The sequence below is a fragment of the Microcaecilia unicolor genome, chromosome 4 (genome assembly GCF_901765095.1).
Source record: "Microcaecilia unicolor chromosome 4, aMicUni1.1, whole genome shotgun sequence".
In the NCBI taxonomy this organism is placed as follows: domain Eukaryota; kingdom Metazoa; phylum Chordata; class Amphibia; order Gymnophiona; family Siphonopidae; genus Microcaecilia; species Microcaecilia unicolor.
The window spans coordinates 253,042,245-253,061,785 of record NC_044034.1 but is presented as its reverse complement, the minus strand read 5'-3'; the positions used below and the strand labels follow the sequence as shown (position 1 = coordinate 253,061,785).

Below are 19,541 nucleotides of genomic sequence, written 5' to 3'. Positions count from 1 at the left end.
TTGATCTTTTAAATATCTGGCTAAGTCTTTTTGCATCAATCACAGTTTAAGCCAACTAAGGCTCACTTTGCTAATTCTTTTTCTATGGGATATTTTGAAGCTGCAATATCTTATTTTGAACAATAAAATACATATCAGGCATAAGCAACTCCAGTCTTCAAAGCAGGGGCGTAGCCAGACTTCGGCGGGAGGGGGTACAGAGCCCGAGGTGAGGGGACACATTTTAGCCCCCCCAGCGCCGCTGACCCCCCTGCCATTGCCGACCCCTGCCGCCACCGCCACCACCACCACCAACTTTGACGACCCCCCTCCCGCCGGCAACCCTCTCGACCCCCCTCCCACCGCCAACCCTCCCCCGCCGCCGTCACCTACCTTTGCTGGCGGGGGACACCAATCCTCACCAGCCGAGGTCCTTTTCTTCCCACACAAGGCTTCATTCTGTTTCTGTGAGTCTGACGTCCTGCACGTAAAACGTGCAGGATGTCAAAAACAGAATGAAGCCTTCGTGGGAAGAAGAGGACCTCAGCTGGTGGGGATTGGGGTTCCCACCAGCAAAGGTAGCCCACGGCGGGGGAGGTTTGGCAGCAGGAGGGGGGTCGAGAGGGTCTTTGGTAAGGGGGTCCAGGGCCAAATCTATGGGAGCACAGGCCACCCCCTGGCCCCACGTAGCTACGCCACTGCTTCAAAGTGCTATAATACAGTCAGGATTCTAAGATGTCTCAATATACACAAGAACATATAAAGAGGAATCCAATAAAATTTATATAGAAATATAAAGTTTGATTTTAACAAAATATTTCTAAAAAGCAAGGAAAAGACCTCAAAATGCCCGACTGCTTACTTTCAGTTTTCAGCGGTTTTAACTGGGGGTGTGGTGTTCATCACTGGTAATAAAAACCTTGTTTGGAAAAAATTATTTTAACTTTTAATTTATTTCCAAATAGATTTTAACAATTTTGCTCTTTTCATAAGAAAATGTTTTAAAATATATTGACAATATCAATGCTAACTAAGTGCTCGACTTTACTTTATCTTTGTTGGGCAACAGATAAGTGCACGACTTTACTTTATCTTTTTAAAGCTGCTTTAGAGCACTTCATGAGAATCAGTGAAGGTTTTTATGAACCAAAGAAAATTTGAAGTTAGCATTGATATTGCTTTTTAGAAATCAAACATTATATTTCCATATAAATTTTATTGGATTCCTCTTTATATGTTCGGTGATCTTACATCTTGGAGTCCTGTATGGTAATCCTCTTACTATTGTCTACGTCAATATACACAAGATAACTTCTTGCATTGCTTTCATAGTATACAAATGCATCTCATTCATATTCAGTGTGGATATCCTGCACTCAAAGACTGGAGATGCCTACCCCAACCTGTATGTTCATGTCTTTGGTATTGTTCCTGCAAAAAAATATCCCATGCTCTAAACTGTGGGGGGAATATTAAACCTGCTGCAGGCAGCATTTTTTCAAATGCTGGCCGCTGAGGCTTTTTCTATAACCAGATATTCTGCACTGGGCTGTACTCGGATACTAATGCTGACTATCTGGATATTTGGCAGCCACCAGCGCCGGTAGCTAGACAGCTATTTCTCTGACCTTACTTGCCTGGTAGATATCCAGGTATTGCTACTGAATATTGGCAGAACCCAGATAATTTCCAGTTCCGCTGTAGCTCTGCCCCCTGCTGTTCCCTCTGAGCTGCTGCCAATGGGGGGCGGTGCTTCAATATTGTGTTTTCAATCGCTAGGGACAGGCAGATTCCCTGGAGTCCTGCAGAACTTGCCTGCCACTCTCTCCCCTCACCAGCAGGACTGTAGGTGAAGGACTCCTATTCAGTTTAGAGGGAACAGTGCTGCTCCCAGACTGCCCCGTCAAAACCCAGAGCGTGCTAAGGCAGTCAGACATGATATTCAGCAGTATTATCTGGATAGTGCCACTGAATATTTATTTTTATTACATTTGTACCCCGCGCTTTCCTACTCATAGCAGGCTCAATGCGGCTTACATATTATCAGGTACTTATTTGTACCTGGGGCAATGGAGGGTTAAGTGACTTACCCAGAGTCACAAGGAGCTGCCTGTGTATCACTGCCCAGGCCCAGCAACAGCTAGTTATCCAATTATCAGGTAACTAGCTTTAAATATCCGCCTCCCTGTTTTTCTCTGGAATGAGTATAGCAACAGCACATTCTAATCTAGTCTGTTCATATAGTAGATTCTTGCAGCATCTCAGGACTGAGGCCTCACCTATCTGTAGGTTTCTTTCTTTCTTTCACCCAGGGTGTAACAGCACTGGGATGCAAGTCCAAGCAAGCAGGTTACTAATGCAACTAGACGTGCTTTTGAACTACTTGGGTTTGCTGCTGTATCACTTACTCTAAGCAAATATACTCAACTAGTAAAAAAGCCCCGTTTCTGATGCAAATGAAACGGGGGCTAGCTAGGTTTTCTTCTGTGTGCATGTGGGAGTGTTTGTCCCTGCCCTCTCTCCCTTCCCCTGTGCTGTCTGTCCTGTCTGTCCCCTCCCCCCTCGGAGTCGAGTCCTTCAGTGTTAAGTTTCCTGCTGTGCTGTGTTTGTGTTACAGAGATAGTGAGGGCTTCTGTCCTCTCTCCCCTCCCCCCTCTGAGTCCTTCACTGTTAGAGAGAGCGATTTGATTTCGTGCTTTGCTGTGTTTTCCTTCACTGTTTGTGTTACAGAGAGAGCGAGGGCGGGCCAGACACTCATGGGGAAACCGGATATCTCTCCCCCTTCACACTTCCGGCTGGAGGCTTCATTTAGAACGTTGGTGGTGCCTTTTATATATAGAGATTTGCACATGGCATAGAGGGAGTGTTGAGTTGGCTAATTCCTGAAAGGAAGGAGGCAACCCAGATCTTGCCTACTAGGGAGAATTTGGGCATGTTTGCAAATATGGTTTGAAAAATATAAGCATGCCTTAAGTTGTGAGGCCTGATGTACATAAAGGACCCTATCTGATTTATTATTTAAGGGAACAGGCACAAATAGTTGATATGTGCCATTTTTATGTATTCAAAGCTCAACCATATTGAAGTACTTTTTTCACAAACAAATCTACAGTAATTAAGAAGTACAGCTAAAATAGGCAGCATCTTGAATGAAGAGGAAAGGAAGTCTCATTCAGACATGAGTGCTTACAAAGTAGGTGCTTTGCATGAAGGGTTACCAGATGGCTCCATGATGCCTAGGACAGGTTGGTTCAGTTCTGGTTTTACTCTATTATATTTGTGGAGAGGCAGTTCAGATTTTCCATAAGGAACACAGACTCTCTATGAAGGCAGAGGGATAAAACCAGGACTGGAAAGGTCTGAAACCCTCTGTGACCCTATTTTCTTGTGCAAATATACCCAATTTGTCAATCTCAGAGCTGCCAAGTTGACCAGTTCCAGATAGGTTTTGACCAGGACTACTTTTTAAGTCACAACCCAAAATGGCTGGTATTTGTAGTCCCTGATCTCCATGTTGGAATCAGAGTTTCAGGGCCTATAATGCATCAAGATGGAGTTGTCAGAATTCTAGAACTGGCCCAAAATCTCCCTCCTGGAACTGGGTAATCTGACAGCTCTGTGGTATCACAAGCTGATCTGTGGGGAACTGAAATGTTTGAAGCACTGTTTGTGCCACATCATCCCCTTAGGCCTTTGGTTTTCACTCCAAGTCCTTGAGGTTCACCAACAGATCAGGTTTTCAGGATTTCTCTAATGAATATGCATGAAGGAAATTTGCATGCCTACTACATTCACTGTATGCTCACCTTTATCATGCATAATCATTAGGGATATCCTAAAAGCCAAAACCCCACTGTTAGTCCTCGAGTACTGGCAATGCAGACCAAGAGCCTTAAGCTAATAAGTATATAATTCATAGATAATACATGCTTAGGAAACAAGTGATGATTACGTTAAAATACTGACCCCGGTTTTAAGTGGATATGTTGGATCTTGTGCTCTGGAGTAGTGAAATAAAAACTGCACGAAAAAAGCAATTGTGGTATTTAGCTTTATGTAAACTTTAGCTCAGGCTAAATGTGATTATTTATATGTACATCCATATGCATATGAATGTAGATATAAAAATTAAGATAGCAAAATACTTACTCTTTTGACTATTTCTTGGTTATTTTCCTAGTGAAAGCAATGATGATGTTAGATCACATTGTGTATCTGAGAGAGGGAATCCATGCAGACATAAAAGTAAGGACATAAGACCTCACCTCATTCCCTTGCAAGCTATTAAAAATGGAGCTACAAAGATCCATGGCAAAACTGGAGATCTGAAAGACAAGTAGAAATTCTCATGCATATTTATTGATTGGTGGTGCATATGTAATTTAGAACTAGATTTACTAAAGTGTCCAATTGTGTTACTATGTGCTAACACTATTAGCGCATGTAGGGGCCCTTTCAAGAAGCCGTGGTAGGACTACCATGGCAATGTTGTGCGGAGATTCCGACTCCTGCCATGTGCCAATCTTGGTGCTAGAAAGTCTTTTAAAATGTTCTAGCGCAGGGGGCATTCCTGGCGGTAATCGGGCAGCGCCATGTGCTGCCCAGTTACTGCTGGGCTACTGCCTCCTCAATAAGAGGCAGTAAGGGCTCCCCCAGGAAATGGCTACATGGCAAGCATTTAACTTACTGCATGGCCATTTCCTGTCCCAGATGGAAATGACCTTTTATCAGGCGGTGGTAAAAGGGGGCCTTGGTGCACAGCAAACCCACAGTCCGATGGCATCACAGGGCTCCTTTTAGTGCTGCTTGGTAAAAGGAGCCTGATATTAGCAGAGGCGTAGCTAGGTGAGTCGACAGGGGAACGACTTCTCCCCCAAACGGACTTCTGACGGTGCCTATTTTTCATGTCAAGTTAAAAATAGGTGCCAGCGCCATCAGCAGTCCACTCTCCTATCCTCCCTGACACCTCAACCTGACTATGCTTCTGGTTATTAGTAAAGAGGCGCCACTGCATAAAATGAACCTGTGGAAAATAATGCACGTTAATGTGAGTTTGTGTGTGTGGTAATGCAGTAGTGCGTTAAAGGTTCTTGGAGGTTCTCTACCAATAATTTCAGTTTCTTAGTTTTTCAATGTTAGAACAACCTTTGTGGACACAGTAATATACGATATCAAATTAGTACAATAAAGACATTATTTTAGAAACATCTTCACTTGAAAATAGTGGCCTTTACACCTAATACTTGTGTAAATGGTGATTTGAGAATACCATTCTAAATGTAGAAATCCACACCATGGAGTTTTCAAGAGGGTGTGGTGGAGGTGTGGTTTAAGCTTGGCTTTAGTGGCTTAAAAATCTACACATGTTCCCCATTTTACAAACGTAAATGTAGGGAAATAATGTTACCATTAGGCTCTGCATCATCTCAGCAGAATGCAGTTTTTAAAAAGCATTGCTTGAGTCAAGGCTTTACAGGAGGGATTAAGGGAATAATTTTCCTTAACCTTCCCCCTTCCAATTTAGGTCGACCTTAGAGATGGCCGTCCCCAATTTTCGTCGATAATGGAAACCGAGGATGCCCATCTCAGAAACTACCAAATCCAAGCCATTTGGTCGTGGGAGGAGCCAGCATTCGTAGTGCACTGGTCCCCCTCACATGCCAGGACACCAACTGGGCACCCTAGGGGTCACTACAGTGGACTCCCAGGTACATAGCTCCCTTACCTTGTGTGCTGAGCCTCCCAACCCCCCCCCCCCCCAAACCCACTACCCACAACTGTACACCACTACCATAGCCCTTAGGGATGAAGGAGGGCACCTACATGTGGGTACAGTGGGTTTGTGGTGGGTTTTGGAGGGCTCATATTTACCACCACAAGTATAACAGGTAGGGGGGGATGGGCCTGGGTCCGCCTGCCTGAAGTGCACTGCAGTACCCACTAAAACTGCTCCAGGGACCTGCATACTGCTGTCATGGAGCTGGGTATGATATTTGAGACTGGAAAAATATTTTAAAAAATTTTTATGGTGGGAGGGGGTTAGTGACTACTATTACTACTATTTAGCATTTCTATAGCGCTACAAGGCATACGCAGCGCTGCACAAACATATCCCTGATTCCCTCTGGTGGTCATCTGGTCATTTAGGGCACATTTTTGTGGCTTGGTCGTAAAAAAAAAGGACCAAGTAAAGTCGGCCAAGTGTTCGTCAGGGACGCCCTTCTTTTTTCCATTATCGGCCGAGGACACCCATGTGTTAAGCATGCCCCAGTCCCGCCTTTGCTATGCATCTGACACGCCCCCGTGAACTTTGGTCATCCCTGCGATGGAAAGCAGTTGAGGACACCCAAAATCAGCTTTCAATTATGCCGATTTGGGTGACCCTGGGAGAAGTGTGCCCATCTCCTGATTTGTGTTGAAAGATGGGTGCCCTTTTGAAAATAAGCCTGATAGTAACCTATATAACATGCTTTGAAAATGAACCTAATAGTTTTCCTTACAAAACTGGTGTAACAGATGCCCTGAGGCTGTATAACATTGATCCACACAAAATCACACCTGTTCCAAGCCAGGCATAATTTCTGTGGCTAAGGTTACACACATAACCTATATGCATAAACACTAAACGTACCTAATCCTCACCCCCAGAAATAATTCTGCTCCAGACCAGAAAACCTCTGCACACAGCAGCTGTATGCACAAAAATCTACGTGTACCATGCACAATTTTTGAACAAGCTGCTTCCACACATAAACCTGTTTCATAATGGGAAATGACTTACAAGATTACATCCATAGTGACCCCACAAGGGACTAGATTCTATATATCATACCTAAAAAACTGGCACTGAAACGAAATACGCCAAGGAGTATTCTATAAAGTATGCCTAAATTTAGGCATACTTTATAGAACAAACCTAAATTTCCATGCGGTTTATAGAATACACCGAGCACCTGTCCGCGTGACTAAATTTAGAATAAACCTAAATTTCTATGCAGTTTATAGAACAGTGGCGTAGCCAGTATGGGGCCACGGGGGCCTGGGCCCCCGTAGATTTGCCCCTGGACCCCCCTGCCGACAACCCTCTCGACCCCCCCTCCCACCGCCAACCCGCTGTCACCTACCTTTGCTGGTGGGGGACCCCAACCCCCGTTGGCCGAGGTCCTCTTCTTCCCAATCCCGTGCAAGGCTTCGTTCTAGTCTGACGTCCTGCACGTTGTACGTGTAGGATGTCAGACTAGAATGAAGTCTTGCGCGGGATTGGGAAGAAGAGGACCTTGGCCGGGGGGGGGGGGGGGGTCGGGGTCCCCCGCCAGCAAAGGTAGGCGACGGCAGGTTGGTGGCGGGAGGGGGGTCGAGAGGGTCGTCGGCAGGGGGGGGGTCAAAGTTGGTGGTGGGTCGGTGGCGCCGGGGGGGCTAAAATGTGCCCCCTCACCTCGGGCTCTGGACCCCCCTCCCGCCGAAGTCTGGCTACGCCCCTGTTATAGAATACAAGAGCACCCATCCGCATGACTAAATTTAGTCACGAACAGTTACACCAAGTAAAAGTTGGTGTAAATGCTGACGTCTAAATTAGCCGCAGACCGGGTGTGTTCTATAACAACATGTATAGATTTTAGAAATACCCATGATCTGCCCATTCCACGCCCATGGCCACACCCCTTTTAAACTATGTGACTTAGAATTTACATGCGCCACGTTATAGAATACGCTTGGACAGTTCTGTGTGTAAATTCTAATTAATGACAATTAGTGTCAATAATTGCTTAAGTGGCAATTATTGGCACTGATTAGCTTGTTAACTAATTAAGTTGCACATGCATATCCAGAATATGACTGGATTTGCACACAGTTGCGCCATATAGAATCCGGCAGATAGTGCTTAGTGAACATGTGACAAGCAGTATAGAGCTCATGTCTGTAAAATAGTGGTCATTCCCAACAACTCCAAATTCCTTTGAGATATCCTTATATTTGTGATTGTGGGAATCTAATGTTACCAATGACGCTATTCAAATGAGTGAGCCACAAAATCTCCAGAAGAGGTTGAAATAGACCTGCACCAGTGCTGGCCACAGGACACAACCTCAGTCCTCTATCAGAACTGGGAGGGGGGTCACAAAAAAACACTTTACCTCTTCACCAAAACTGCACAGCCTCAATCGTGTGCGAGAACTGGGATGAAAAGACACACAATCTCAATCTTGTGCCATAGCTGGAGTCACAGAACACAACCTCAATCCTGCACCGGAGCTGCAGTCATGGGAACAGCCTCAGTCTTACATCAGATCCAGATTCGTGGGACACACTGTAGACCTGAACCAGGGTTAGGCTCCTGAGACACACTGCTGTCCTTTTCCAGAGATGGGATTACCAGATACACCTCAGTATTGAGTTGAAAGACACTACACTAGGGACAATCATTGAAATTAAGAGCCATATAGTCATTTTTAATCTCATCATTCCCAAGAACCTCTGTTTTGTGTGTGACTGATCCAAGGCCCCTCTTGCTTAAATAATATTTATCTGCCTGTGACTAGGGCAGCAGCAGCAGCAACAACGCTCTGTAATAGGTCAAGATGTGCTAGGCCAGGAAATGAGTGCAGGATCCCAGGCATGGTGTTAACAAGCTCATCTTTTCCAGAACTGTCCTCCAATTTTTTTTTACCATCTCTTTGTATTGCTTTTTATCCATTTATCATTTGTTATAAGGTGTCCTGGATGAAGGTGCCATATAAGTACAGAATAAATGAAGTTAGAAATGGGCAGCCCCACTGTAAGATCATGACTGAAAAAAAAAACTCAGTTTTACCTGGGGTCGATTTGACAGTGCTGTCCATTGACTGAAACACAATGCCAGTCTCTTTTGATGGAAAAATAAAAGAAAAAGAAGTAAGGATTTGTAGTTAGTTAAAATTGTACCTTTAACATGGAAATGGCTCGTTCTTCATGCACTTTTAGGGTATATTTTCCCTAGACTTCCTCACAGCCCTATGGTTTTCAGAGACAATACACAAGATGAACTTCCATACGGATCAGACCAAAGGTCCATCTAACCCAGTATCTAGACTTTATCAGTGGCCAATCCAGGTTATAAGTACCTGGCAGAATCCTAAAAGTAGCCAGATTCCATGCTACCTACCCTCAGGGATAAACAGTGGCTTTTTGCTTGGGGTTACCTTAACGGTTTATGGACTTTACATTAACTGCTTCCTTTGGGAACAAGTTCCAGAGCTTAACTATGGGGGTCTTTTACTGAGCCACGGTAGCATTTCTAGCTCATGGTAGAAATCAGCTGGCAGTAAATGCTGAGATGCCCATTATATTCCTATGGGCACCTCGGTGTTTACCACCATCTGATTTCTCCTGCTAGCCAAAAATGCTACTGTGGCTTATTAAAAGACTCCCTGTATGTTGAGTGAAAAAAATATTTTCTCCTATTTGTTTTAAAGTATTACTAAGTAACTTCACAGTGTGTTCCTTAGTCTTTGTACTTTTTGCAAGAGTAAACAAAAAAATGTTTTTCCCTGTTCTACTCCAGGATTTTGTAGACCTCTATCTACCTATCTATAAAATTTATATCCTGCACTATCCCTGAACCTATCATTGTGTCTGAATATCAAATAATTGAGGGGCCTTTTTACTAAACTGGATTAGGTGCTAAAAGCATGCCTAACACAGTTTAAAATGTCGTCCTGTGGGATGTGCTCAGGTAGCCTGTGGTAAGTCCAAGGAGTAGGGAAGGGACGTGGGGCAACCAATCCAGGCAGTACACCAAAAGCTGAGTAGATAAAATCTTTACTGCCAATGACCAGATATAAAAGACTCAACACGGTTCAGTGTTTCGGCAAATGGTATGCCTGCCTCAGGCATTTTCAGTTGTGTAATCTTGGAGCTTTAAGTGATATTCTTGGTGCTGTGTAGATGTCTGCACTCACTTTCCAGTGGGGTAATTTTATAAAGGCAGATGGGTACATATGTTGCCTTTATAAATTAAAAACCACCCAAGTGTCAAATAATATTCTTACTCTCTCTCTCTCTTGTTCTCTCTCTCAACCATCATATAGAGGAATTCCTCCCTATTTATTTTCAGAGAGGTTTCCAAAGTATAATCATAGGTTTATTTATCCAAATAACATCTACTTTAAAATATTTTAAGTACAGCGATTCCTCAGATCAAAACTTTCTCAAAAATATACAATTCAGTGAACAATATTGGACTTATACACTGAGGGCCAAATTCTATAAATGGTGTCTTAAAATTCGGTGCTGAAAAACCATGCGCTTAGTGCAATTCTATAAATTATGCCTAAAGTTAAGCGTTGTTTACAGAGTATGCTCACACACCATTCTTACGACTAAAATTTAGGCACACCCATTTAGGCCACCTAAAACCAGGCCTAAATACCTGTACCTAACTTAGGCGCAGACCGGGTATATTCTATAATTGTGCGCATAGTTTTCTGAAAGGCCCACAACTCGCCTATTCCATGCCCATGGCCAAGCCCCCTTTTCAGCTGTGCACATTAGAATTTACGTGCACCATGTTGTAGAATACGCCTAGAAAGTCGTGCATGTAAATTCTAATTAAAGCCAATTAGTGCCGCTAATTGGTTGTTAAGAACCAATTATCAGCACTGATTAGCTTGTTAATCAATTAAGTTGTGCGCACAATTTGGCCATGTGGCCAAATTAATGTGCACAATTTAAGGTGCCCTTTATAGACTTTGGGAGTGAATGCGATGCAGCCCACAGGCTTGAATGAAGAACTTGAACAACAGCAATTCTAACACTTTCAACTGGTTTCAATTTGGAGCTGAGCTATCTGATTGGTTGTTTCATTTGAAAGTCTGTATATAATCCAGCCACCATTTCTAAAGATATGAATCATTGCATTAAATATAGTGAGCCAGGGCTGAAGTAAGTAGCTCAGAATTGTTTGGATTTATGAAGAAGATTGATTTTCATTTATTTATATCTATTTTTTTCTTTTTCAGTAACAAACCCTGATGAAGACCAGTTGGATAACTCAAAACATGATCGTGTCTGTGTGAGAGCTATGTTTTGGTGTCTTTTGCCAAGTAGTTTAGAGAGACACAATCTGTGCTGTGGATTATAGATTGGATCCTTTTATTGATAGAAATTATTTTTTCACTAAATTATCTAATTTGTATATTTTTGAGAAAGTTTTGATCTGAGGAATTACTACATTTAAAATACTTTTATGTAAATGTCATTTGGATGAATGCAAAAGATTATACTTTGGAAACCTCTCTGAAAATAAATAGGAAGGAATTCCTCTATATGATGGTCCATATATATATATGTTAAGTGTTTCATTTTTGTATATAATTTTGGTACACCTGAAGTTTGACCAATTTTTGATTGTTTTTCTAAATTAGGCACTACCTATATGCCTATATACCTTGACAGCCTAAGTGCCCTGTTAAAACAGAATATCTTTCAAGTTCTGTGTTTTTGTTCACAAAATTCTATATGGTTCTGCTCCATCATATATGAACAATCTCACTGAATTATCCCCATGTAATGCCGTACCATCATCCAGAGAATATCTCATTCTACATTTCCCTATTTGTAGGAATGTAATCAATTAAACAATCACAATGCCAGTTTCTCATATCAAGGTACTAAAATTTGGAATTCTCTACTAAAAACAATTAAATGCACAGATTACCTGTCCTTCAGAAACCTACTGAAAACTAATTTTTTTCAGTTTAGCACTTTCATATTTGAACATTATCCATTCATACAATTAATTTCACTTTTTCTTTTCTCCCTAAACCTATCTAGCCCTAATTGTACCCATATTTATTCATCGTCACTTCTTTGTTTACAAACTTATTTATGATTTTAATCTTCTTCTCTATCCATGTACCCTTAAAAAACAGTTACATCCAGGTTAATTCACCACATATGCTATATTTGTTTTACAAAGCCAATGTTATAGCATTACTTATTGTACTTTATAAATCTGTTTCTGTAATTTTTAATACGTATCATTAATTTAATTATTGGTTATGTAAGCTATATTGAACCTGAGTCACTCTCGGGCTAATGTGGGGTAAAAGTGTCATAAATAAATAAATATTATGAACGGCTCAGCAGGAGACATTTTTTAAGTCTTCCAACATGTTTACTAAGGGGATCACATTTAGAACCTTGGTATTAAAGAGCAATGCTAGAGGCCTGTAAACCCATCAGGATATCCCTAAGGAATATGCATGAAATATAGTTGCATAGAATGGAGGCAGAACTTGCAAATATATTTCATGGATATTATTATTATTAGCATTTGTATAGCGCTACCAGACGTATGCAGCGCTGAACACCTGATACAGTCTCTGCTCAAAAGAGCTTACAATCTAAATAATACAGATAGACAAGACAGTTACGGGTGAGGGAAGTAATGGGTGAGAAGGGAGGAAGGGACAAGGGGAGGGCAATTGTGGCTAGGAGCTAAAAGCAGCAGTGAAAAGGGGGGTTTTCAGCATAGATTTGAAAACAGGTAGAGATGGAGCTAGACGTATAGGTCCAGGAAGTCTATTCCAGGCATAAGGTGCCGCGAGAGAAAAGGAGCGAAGCCTGGAGTTAGCAGTGGAGGAGAAGGAGGACGACGACAAGAGAGACTTGTCCAGTGAGCGGAGTTCACGGGGAGGAATGTAGGGAGAGATGGGAGTGGAGAGGTAATTGGGGTAATGGAGGTAATGGAGAGGTAATGGGGGGGATAGTCCTTAGGTCCATCCTGAAAACTAGATGGTTTGGTACTCCTGATTTAGAAAGAAGGAAGGAGACATTAAAGGCTTCACTTATTCTGTTAATTGGATTATTTAAAAAGTGTTATAATTTGCAATATAGAAAACAAACAAAAAAGCATAAATGACTATAGCCACCTGTACTGTAGAAGATCTTTTTGATCATATGATGTCCCGATTTTGAGTGCAATATTGCTTGGGAAGAAGCTGACCTGCTGTTTATATGCTTTTGCTTTATTTGATATTACAACAACTGAAAGCCCCTGATACAGCCCTTGTGGGTGAAACACAGTCTGTGTCGGGTGATTATTTCTCCAATAAAGTCTTTGTAATACCACCTAGTGATCTGCTCTTTTGTTTGCTTCCATTGTAGATAGATATTGCACACAATCAGTTTTCTGCAAGATCTATTCATAAACATTTGTCGTTTTCACTCAAAGTTTTGGTAGTTTCTGCCAAGTTTTCCTTTATTTTTATACTGTTGTGTTTTTTTTTTTAGTTAGTCATACATAATACCAGGAATTTAAGTGGCTAATGAAAAAGTGATTTGCATATACCAAGTGGATTATTTAAGGACATGCATGTGGCAATATAAGGAGTAGGCAGCATACCTCACTCTTAGGAAGGTTCGAGCCATCCACATAGCGCAGCAAGGACTGAGGAAATCCTGTTGAGATTAATTACACAAGTTACATAAATAAATAAAACATGTTCATGACACTTAAAATTACCAAAGCAGGATATAACCTCTCCCCCCCCCCCCCCCCAAGACATATAAGGTTAGATCTTTGTAAAAGTATTGATCACATGAGATTTGATAGGGTAATGTTGAACATAGCAGGGATATACAGTTAGTAATAACACTGTTCCTCAGATTCTTTGCAACATACATATGCAGAAGACACTTCGGAATGACATGGAAATGTCCTTTGAATAAGGGTCACATCTGTGGAAGGGTTGCAAAAGCTCATACCACAACACAACCAAAATAGACATGATATTTTATGACTGGTTTGAATTTTGAGTAATACGTAAATTTTAATATATGCATCTGTTTATTCATGTATATATTTTCTACTTTTATTCATATGTATTTTTAATTAATTTATTTATATAGGAGCCAATTTTCAGACTGCAGGAGTTAGACCAGCTAATTCCAGCAGTCGGCACTGAGAGCCAATATTCAATGCCAGGCTGTTTCTGGTGACTGGCATTGAATATTCTGTTTAGCTTTGGCCAGTCAGACTTTAACCAGCCAAGCCAATATTCAGTGCTAGCCAGTTAAAGTCAGACTGGCCAAAGATATTCCAGAGTTTCACACGGCCAAATATCGCTGCCATACTTAGCCAGTCTAACTAACTTTAAAAATCGGCGGATAGCCATTACATCACCTGATATAACCATCTGCTAGCCAGCAATATTCAGCAGTACATGGCCAGCCATGTATTGCTGAATTTCACCAGTTATCCCATATTTAACAGCATTTAACCGGCCAGGTGCTGATCCTGGTTGGTTGAATGTGGCTGAATATTGGGGGAATATTTTTTCTTTTGTTGTACTGTTTGATTATGTATTACCTCTGATGCAGCCAAATCTGGTGAAGCGTGGCCATGTTAGAATTTTGTAATAAAGATTTTGCTTTTCTTCAAGAATTTGCTTTGTTTTATGATTTTGCTTTTTTTTTTTTTTTTTTAAATTATTGTGCTGTTTATGCTCTTTCTTTTTAGACTTACAGCACTAGCTTCTTTTTGTTGGCTTTGTGTAATTCTTATGTGAAGCCAATAAAATGTTACCACAACCTACAAAGGATCCAATGGGACATGTTTACACATTTTAAGTACATTTCAGATGAAGTAACAGTGCCTGTTGTTCAGCATTTGTCCATCTGTCTGTCCATCCACACCATGCAAATGTTTTTGTGGGTGTGGGCATGCATTGACGGATGCATAGAGATGGGTGATGGAGAAAGATTCTGGAGCAAGCAAGGTCCCTAATTTCTGCAGAACAATCGAGCCAAACCCACAATGGCAGCAGCAGGTTGAAGTCTGAACCCCAACTGGCACAGAAATAGGGCTGATCTCACAGTAGCGGTAAAATGAAGATGTGCTGGTGAGGCTTCCAACTCCTGCTGGCACATTATTGAATAGAGGTAGATTTGCAGCAGTGGTGACAGTGGACACAGCCACAGTTCTGTGTATCAGCAGTGTGTACCAGTGAGCTTCCAAACCCTTCACTAGCCCACGAATGGGACAGACCCACAGAGGATGCAACACAGATGTAATCAGAATCAGGACAATTCTATAAAGGGAGTGACTAAATGATGTCTATATGGAGCCTATTCTATAAAGCAAGGTAGGCCCGTATGTGTTTAGGCATAAGCAGTTACTCCAGCCACGGAGCTGGCATAAATGGTTGCACCTAGATTCAAGAGATATACATACAACTTACCATATTATAATAGGTTACACACATAAGTGCAAGCCCCAGCCATATGAACACCCACCAGATCTGAAGAATGCTTTAACTGTGTGCATGTACTCTATAAGGGAAATTCAGTACAGGTCGCTCAAAGTTAGGTGCGGGATAATGCATGCTAAGTGTGAATTCTATAATGGCAGTTCCGTGCAGAACTGTCAAGGTAAGTAGTATACTATCCAGCTTATTTTCGAAAGAGATTGCCGGCCATCTTCTGACACAAATCGGGAGATGGCCAGTGATCTCCTGAAGCCAGTCAAATCAGTATAATCAAAAGCCGATTTTGGCCGGCTTCAACTGCTTTCCGTCGCGGAGGTGCCCCAAAGGGGGCATGTCAGTAGCGTAGCAAAGGTGGGACAGGGGCGGAATGAGGGCGTGCTTTGAGATGGCCGGCTTCGCCTGATAATGGAAAAAAGAAGGGTGTCCTTGGCGAGAATTTGGTCCACTTTATTTGGTCCCTTTTTTTCAGGTCCAAGACCCAAAAAAGTGCCCAAACTGACCAGATGACCACCAGAGGGAATCGGGGATCACCTCCTCTGACTCCCCCAGTGGTTACTAACCCCCTCCCACCCTAAAGAAACAACTTTAAAAACTTTTTTTGCCAGCCTCAAATGTCATACTCAGGTCCATCGCAGCAGTATACAGGTCCCTGGAGCAGTTTTAGTGGGTGCAGTGGACTTCAGGCAGGCAGACCCAGGCCCATCCCCCCCTTAACAGTTACACTTGTGGTGGTAAATGGGAGCCGTCCAAACCCCCCCAAACCCACTGTACCCACATGTAGATGCCCCCCTTCACCCCTAAGGGCTATGGTAGTGGTGTACAGTTGTGGGGAGTGGGTTTTGGGGGGGGGATTTGTGGGATCAGCACACAAAGTAAGGGAGGTATGCACCTGGGAGCAATTTTTGAAGTCCACTGCAGTGCCCCCTAGGGTGCCCGGTTGGTGTCCTAGCATGTCAGGGGGACCAGTGCACTACAAATGCTGGCCCCTCCCATGACCAAATGCCTTGGATTTGGCTGGGTTTGAGATGGCCGGCCTCGGTTTCCAGCCATCTCAAACCCGGCCATCTCTGACATTTGGGCGACCCCAACCGTATTATCGAAAAAAAAGATGGCCGGCCATCTTTTTCGAAAATACAGTTGGCCCTGCCCCTTCGCGGCACCGTCCTCGGAGATGGCCGCCCTTAGAGATGAGCGTCCCCGTTCGAAAATACCCCTCCATGCCATACTTTGTATTGTTATTTGAATATTTTTACTGCTGTAATTGCCTATTGCTCATGTTAGATTTATTCTTACTGTACACCACCTTGAGTGACTGAATTCCTTCAAACAGGCGGCAAATAAATCCTAATAAATAAATAACAAAAATAAATTATAGAATACTTGCTTAAGTCTGCATTTTTGCACCTAACTGTAGGTGCAAGCATTTACGCCAGCTAAAGGCTGTCAGTTAGGTACAGAAATGCCAGTATTCTAAAGCATCATGCCTACATGCATTTGCAATCCCTGGGGAAGGGAGTCACAGCCATTACCTAACAGTAATACCCAGTGAACTGATCTAGGGCCCATGATTACAGGGTTCTGGAGAAAGTCCTGGTGCATACCTCCCAGAAGATTCTCACTGCAATGACTGGGCCTAGGCTTGGTAGGAAGGAAGGGATACGGAAAAGGGAAATGAATTGCCAAATAATTACTTCTGGCATCATATCTGAGCCAAGCCCTAAATCCATTTGAGCTAGAGACCCAGGGGAGCAGGAGAAAACTGCCTATCCTGTCCCCCATTCAAAATCCCCCCCCCCCACCAATCTACATGCCTTACTCAAGACAAAATGAACTTCATAAATCATTCTTTCTAAGAATTTCAGTGAAAGCTGCCTGATAACATCAGAATCACTAAACCTCTTTTCTGACAGCCCTCCTTCCATTTTTCTTTATGCCAAAAACTTTTTCAGTCAAAAGAATCCCCCACAACACAATGAAAGGAAGACCTTATCAAAAATCAATTCCTTTCTAAGCAGAAGCAGCCATTGCAAAAAAGAATGCCACATTTCTTTAACTACTTTCTAGATAGTAAGACTGATAGACTACTGCAAGTTTTCTACAGCACAAAAAAAAAATTACCGTGCAACAGAGCTGTGCTATCCTAATGAGTCCTGTTTCAGCCACCTGCCGACAGTGAAATAGGCAGCCAGTAGAGAAACTAATAGAGCCAATGTACAAATCATTACAATTAAAATAACTCTGGCTGTCTTTGGATATTATACATTAAATGAAGACAAAAAATAATCTGATATGGAGACAATTATGTCTTACATGTTCTGTGTCCCTTTGGGTCTCACGTCATACCCAAACGTTTTCTTCACAGAAGAGTCTAATCATGGGGTATATACATGGCGTACAGAAAAAAACGGGACCCCTTACATAGTTTCAGAATACTTTGTAATTGTTTAAACATTTACCCCCCTTTTACTAAGCCTTGCTAGTGGCTGCAGTGCGCTAATGCCAACATAGCCCATTCACTTTGAACGGGCTGTATCGGCATTGCCCCACGGCAGCTACTAGCATGGCTTAGTAAGCAGGGGGGTTATTATGATCTTTGAAAATATATAGTATAACAGTTTTTTTCTTAGTTAATTCATAATTTGTGTTCAAACTATCCTCCTTTATCCTTGAGACATTCACGAAGTCAACAACACTGAACTGTTGGCTCAATGAATTTTGGGGGTTCCTTAATTAAGAGCTTAACTGTCTTGCGAGCTTGATACGCTGAAGCTCCATCCTTGTGAACAATAAAATACTCAGAAATTTCAAGCAGAAGTTTTTGGGTTATTTGGAAAAATGTTGGGTGGGGGGTTGGGGGGGTCCCCCATTTTATCCAGACACTGTGTATATGTATGTGTGTGTATGCGTGAAATAAGGGTAATAAAGGGATTATCACATGTAGGCTGTTCACAATGATGGTAAAATAAGCACACTGATCTAAAATACCCACAATAATATGAAGATGCATTCCTGGTAGCTGAGAGAAGGCATGAAACTGAAAATATGCACACTGTTGATTATCTGAATGCGTTTACTAAAGTGCAATACGGTTTTGAACTTATTGCGTATTATTTGCAAAAATTATCATGTGGTAAGTGCAAAGCCTGTGATGAAAAATGTTGGGGGAGTGGTCAGAATCTGTCATGCATTTTCCAATACAGGGAAGACACTTAAAAGCGCAATTCTATAAACTAGGCATAAATATTTAGAATACTTGTATATGCATATATATGTGAACATAGGCAGCACATATTCTGTTGCTATTCTGTACACATACAGTGGTGGAAATAAGTATTTGATCCCTTGCTGATTTTGTAAGTTTGCCCACTGACAAAGACATGAGCAGCCCATAATTGAAGGGTAGGTTATTGGTAACAGTGAGAGATAGCACATCACAAATTAAATCCGGAAAATCACATTGTGGAAAGTATATGAATTTATTTGCATTCTGCAGAGGGAAATAAGTATTTAATCCCTCTGGCAAACAAGACCTAATACTTGGTGGCAAAACCCTTGTTGGCAAGCACAGCGGTCAGACGTCTTCTGTAGTTGATGATGAGGTTTGCACACATGTCAGGAGGAATTTTGGTCCACTCCTCTTTGCAGATCATCTCTAAATCATTAAGAGTTCTGGGCTGTCGCTTGGCAACTCGCAGCTTCAGCTCCCTCCATAAGTTTTCAATGGGATTAAGGTCTGGTGACTGGCTAGGCCACTCCATGACCCTAATGTGCTTCTTCCTGAGCCACTCCTTTGTTGCCTTGGCTGTATGTTTTGGGTCATTGTCGTGCTGGAAGACCCAGCCACGACCCATTTTTAAGGCCCTGGCGGAGGGAAGGAGGTTGTCACTCAGAATTGTACGGTACATGGCCCCATCCATTCTCCCATTGATGCGGTGAAGTAGTCCTGTGCCCTTAGCAGAGAAACACCCCCAAAACATAACATTTCCACCTCCATGCTTGACAGTGGGGACGGTGTTCTTTGGGTCATAGGCAGCATTTCTCTTCCTCCAAACACGGCGAGTTGAGTTCATGCCAAAGAGCTCAATTTTTGTCTCATCTGACCACAGCACCTTCTCCCAATCACTCTCGGCATCATCCAGGTGTTCACTAGCAAACTTCAGACGGGCCGTCACATGTGCCTTCCGGAGCAGGGGGACCTTGCGGGCACTGCAGGATTGCAATCCGTTGTCGTAATGTGTTACCAATGGTTTTCGTGGTGACAGTGGTCCCAGCTGCCTTGAGATCATTGACAAGTTCCCCCCTTGTAGTTGTAGG

General features: G+C 42.4%; 1 protein-coding gene across 1 annotated transcript in view; it reads right to left on the bottom strand.

Moving 5' to 3' along the window:
• NMS (neuromedin S) overlaps positions 1 to 19,541 on the bottom strand; it is a 72,325-nt gene that overhangs the window by 27,282 nt on the left and 25,502 nt on the right. The window contains exons 2-6 of the mRNA XM_030199545.1: positions 13,364 to 13,419; positions 8,792 to 8,842; positions 4,245 to 4,304; positions 4,129 to 4,155; positions 3,946 to 3,999 (exon numbers count right to left, since the gene is read on the bottom strand). Coding sequence (XP_030055405.1) covers positions 3,946 to 3,999; positions 4,129 to 4,155; positions 4,245 to 4,289 — 126 coding nt within the window. The 5' untranslated portion in view covers positions 4,290 to 4,304; positions 8,792 to 8,842; positions 13,364 to 13,419. The remainder of the gene's footprint in view (positions 1 to 3,945; positions 4,000 to 4,128; positions 4,156 to 4,244; positions 4,305 to 8,791; positions 8,843 to 13,363; positions 13,420 to 19,541) is intronic.